The 4,563-nt window shown below is 38.9% G+C and overlaps 1 protein-coding gene across 1 annotated transcript; it reads right to left on the reverse strand.

Moving 5' to 3' along the window:
* C922_05373 (hypothetical protein) lies at positions 1–667 on the reverse strand (the record flags this gene model as incomplete). The annotated part of the gene is made up of 2 exons (XM_008820944.1): positions 1–94; positions 561–667. 2 exons carry the CDS (start codon positions 665–667, stop codon positions 1–3), a joined length of 201 nt encoding a protein of 66 aa, XP_008819166.1.
* Between the last annotated feature and the right edge of the window lie 3,896 nt (positions 668–4,563).

Consider the following 4,563-nt stretch of genomic DNA (forward strand, 5'->3'; position numbering starts at 1 on the left):
TTAGTGTAAAATGATATAGTTAAAATATGACTCCTGTTCGTATTCATGATAAGGATCGTTTCCGTTTGTTGAGGTCTCTCTATGATCACATCTTCTACATGGAGGAGAGCATAAGAGAAAATACAGGAGGGGGCGTAGATCACATGCAAGGTAGGATAATTTGGCATATGTCCGCTACGGACGGGTTCTGCTGGGGAGATCTATGTGCGTTTTATTGTACCAAGAAGGAGCATTTTCTTATAAGTAAGATTTGATTTTTATTGAGGAGCCCTAGTTTTTTCGCCAGCATCTTTCTGTGTAGCGCAAGCGTTATGAAAAACCTTAAAGATTAGTAAGTGTGCAGGCGCATATTTATATGACTGCACACTCTAGTAATTTTTCCTTGAACCTTACAATGGTACCTATACTTATATGTAAATATGTATACATATATATGTCTATGTGATAATATTATTTTGATAAGTGGCATAATGCTAATATATTGCATCTAAACAGTTGTGATAGAACCTACACCACACGTCGGTGTACGCAAATGAATATTGCACACTGTAATAACCCACATATTAGAATATAATCCTGACTTTGTACAGTTGGTCACTTTTACGGGAGAGTCCTTTCCAGAAGTGTCAGGGTAATTCTTGTTGCTCGTTTCTTTCTTCTGTTTCATGATAGATTCTGCGATACTTAACTCGTCGTTTATTTCTGTGTACTGATTGGCGCGTGAAACTATACGGATGGACTGGAAGGCCACCTAAGAGGCAATGGTTTCTCAGGATACAGAATTGGCTACTATGAGACAAAAGTTGTTGAAAACATTTCTACTAAGTATTCAATTAATAATTAACTGAAGGACCTCATATTTATTCATTTTGATAATATCGCGCCCATTGATTTGAATCTGTTATTCTTTACAGGATATCCCCTTTTGGATATTGCGGTCAAAGGTTAGGTGAGCAGATCATGATGGTTTTAATGAAACTGTTAAATCTGTCACTACATCAGTTTAATATTAATTAAAGAAGAAATCCATTTCTGATCAAGGGCTTGACTAAATGGGAATAAGTATGCGAGTGAATAGTAAGAGTTAATCATTCTTCGCCGTACCCTGAAATGTGCGGAGGACAAGATATTGCAATAATTCTATTTAAGAGTTCCTCTTGTCCCGTTACGGGAGTGGCTGACTACTACCAATGTGCTAACGCGGTCCGATTAGTTCGGTTGAGGGGATTACTTATTATTGGAGAAATTTAACAAGGAAAAAAACAAAAAAATACCAGTATTAAATCCCTATGTAAAGCAACGGAGCATACGGTGATATGAAAGTATGTGAATCAGAATCAAACCGGAATCCATAGGGAATGACGAGAATAATGATAACTCACTTGATTGTGATTACCCCCAGATATATATAATACGAGAGGGAACAAAGATAGTGAAGGAATTGTGGGGGTGGTTATAATATATTACGACAAATACGTCATAGAGATTAGGAAGAAATTCCAGTATTGAATCATGAAGAGAAACTGACAATAACAAATATATTTGATTATAACGTCCTCATTTCTGCATATGATGAATGGTAGTAAAGTGACCAAACAACCTACGGCATTCTTCATTTGGAGTGGTTAAGCCATTTTACATTATGGGTATGAACTGTTGATGCATCAATTCTGAGAGGTATAAGCAGGATATTGGCGCAAGAAATACACGTAATTTACATCCTTCTATACATTGCTATCATTTCTTGAAAACAGCCTATGTGTTGTTGACTCCTTTACACCTGACCATGGAACATGTCCCCATGGATATACATACAAATATGTATATTCTTTCCCTTCTATATGTGGGATTAATTCATGAGTCATAAGAATAAGAAATGTTAACCTGGGGAATTATGATGCCCATCTGGCGTTATAAAGGAAAAGGCTACACAAGTGCACCACCAGAACGAGAAAGAATAGTACGGATGGTTAAACATCTTTAAGCACAGGAAAAACGTAATTACTAGTATATGCTGATTCAAATTAGAAGATTCTTCATTTGGCATAAAGATGTGCCCCCTTAAATTACACAGTTGTCCATGAGGGTTTTCATCTATGCATATATAAAGGGAGTATTGGATTGTTAAATTTGAACTGGTATAATATGAGTTGTAATTTAATATTGACTTCTAATTGTATTTTGCATACCATCGGAGGGGCCCCTACAGCGTCCAAATGTTTTCATGCCTCCCTGTGGAAACTCGTATGAGTTGAATACAATAGTGATATGCAGATCCAATGTTCGCAATGTGGAATGTTGGGCCGTCGTTCTTCTATGGCTTCCTTTATAGTTACCTTATTTTTGTGAATGCGTTCTCATGCCCCATCCTTCTTGTTAGTGTGTTTTTTGATGTTTCGATATCTTCACCAGTATCCCTCCGCATGTTGCATTATTCCTATGTATTTTCTCTCAGGTTTCATCATTTTTATGAGAGTGTTTTTCCATGGCGCTCCTTTCTTATATATGCGTGTTCATGTGGGCGAATTTCGCGAACGTGGTCTCACGTGGGATAATTTTCGCGGACGTTGTTTCATGTGGGCTAATTTTCGCGGACGTTGTCTCATGTGGCCTCATTTTCGCAGAAGCCCTTCCATGTTGCGTAATTTTGTAAATGTGCCTTCATGTGCGGTTTCTTGCGAAGGTGATTTCCTCTGGGCTAATTTTTCGTGGACGCTGTCCCACACTGCGTAATTCCTCGCGCACGCCTCTTCGTGTGGCGTAAATTCTCCACGACGTAGCCTCATGTGGCTTAACTTGTTCAGAGATGTTTCATGTTGATGAATCTCTGGGGGGTCCCCCTCATGTTTTATATTTGTGGCAGGCAAGCTGTTTCGTTTCGCTTCATTATATATATTTCTCTATTTAATTATTTCATGATGATACACCTTTCTGCCGCATTTCCTTCACGAGAATCTTTGGAGGGTTCGTTTATGATGAAATCCCTCGCAGCATCCTTATGAAGATACCACTTTTGCTGGCATTCTCATGAAGAGGCCTTTACCTGCCGCATTTTTATGACGATTTCTTCTTTGTCGTTTTTTCATGATGCTTCTTTTTTCTACATTTTAATGATGCTGTTTGTGCGAGTCATTGCGCTGCTCTCGTCTTACGTCACTGTGATTTGTATTGTTTCGCGGCGGCACTGTTATCCGTACTGTTTTGCCGCGGTAGTATGATGCTTTCTCTCTGTGTAGCATTTTACTAAGGGTGCTTATATCTCGCATGTGACTATAATAATGCTTCTTTGTCCTACATTTCTGCACAGCTACACTGCTGTTGTTGCGTCAATATGAAGATTTTTCTGTGTGTCGTATTTTTTTCAGGATGATATTTCCTGTTCCATTTTTATGAAGTTCTCTTCTTTTATGGTGCGTCAATGTGACGTGTATTTTCCCTGTAGGCCATCTTTTTTCGCAAGATCCATTTTACCGCGTTGTACTTGTAATATATTTTCTGGCTCGTCATTCCTATAGGGACGGCTTGTCTCGCCGTGTTACTATTAAGATTTCTGTTTGTGTTTCATTTGTTTCCTGACGATATTTTCTTCTTCGGGTGCCCCGATGAGTTTTCTTGTGCCACGTCATTATGAGAATTCCTGCTGGGGTGGCATCTTCCTGACGAAGAATCTCTTTACCGTGTTATATTCATGATATTCTTCTGTTAGGCTGCTTTTTAAAGATGCCTCTTCCTTCTACTATCCAACCGCGAAGATATTTTCGCGAGGCCCTCTTTTTATGAAGATATCTCTCTTCCGCAGCATACTTATGATCCTATTTTCTTGCGGCAGCCTCAATATATTGTCTTGTTTCATTTGTTTTATATGGATGCTCCCTTCTCCCGCGGGATCGTGAAGATGTTTTTCTCTGTGTCATCTCTTCTACGAGGATGTACCCTTCCTCGCGGCCTCGTGAAGATGTCCTTCCGTGTGGGATTCTCTGTATGAAGATGCCCTTTTTTTGCGGCATGGTCTATCTGTTGTCCTGCTTCTTATTGTTTCTATGAGGATGCTTCCTTCTCCCGGTATGTTCAGGATTTTCTTTCGTCTTGTCATTCTGAACATGTTTTTTTGCCCCGATCATTCTGAAAAGGTTTCTTTTTGCCGCATCATGGTGAAGATGCCCTTCTGGCTGTATCCTTGTGGATATGTTGTATTTATTATATTTTACTCTCTTTTATCACAATCCTCTGTTTCCTAAGATCTTCAGCAGCGTCCTTATTTTTTTCCTATGTCGGTGCATTATGAAGATTTGTCCTTTCTCTGGTTATTATGACAATGGCCACCTATTTGAAGTGTAAATATCATGACTATACAGCTGCAGTAGTATTACCAGACAGGAATAATATACCGATTTGTGAAAGAGCACCTTTATCCCTGGTGTATTACTGCTTTAAAAGTCATGATGTGCATGGAATACTATTATGTGAAAAATAGTGTTACGTGGATAATACTGTTAATTGGACAGCAAAATCACGTCAAGGGTAAGGATTTTCCTGGAGGATTATTGTAGGAAGCCTATTGAC

The sequence above is a fragment of the Plasmodium inui genome (genome assembly GCF_000524495.1).
Source record: "Plasmodium inui San Antonio 1 unplaced genomic scaffold supercont1.62, whole genome shotgun sequence".
Taxonomy (NCBI): domain Eukaryota; phylum Apicomplexa; class Aconoidasida; order Haemosporida; family Plasmodiidae; genus Plasmodium; species Plasmodium inui.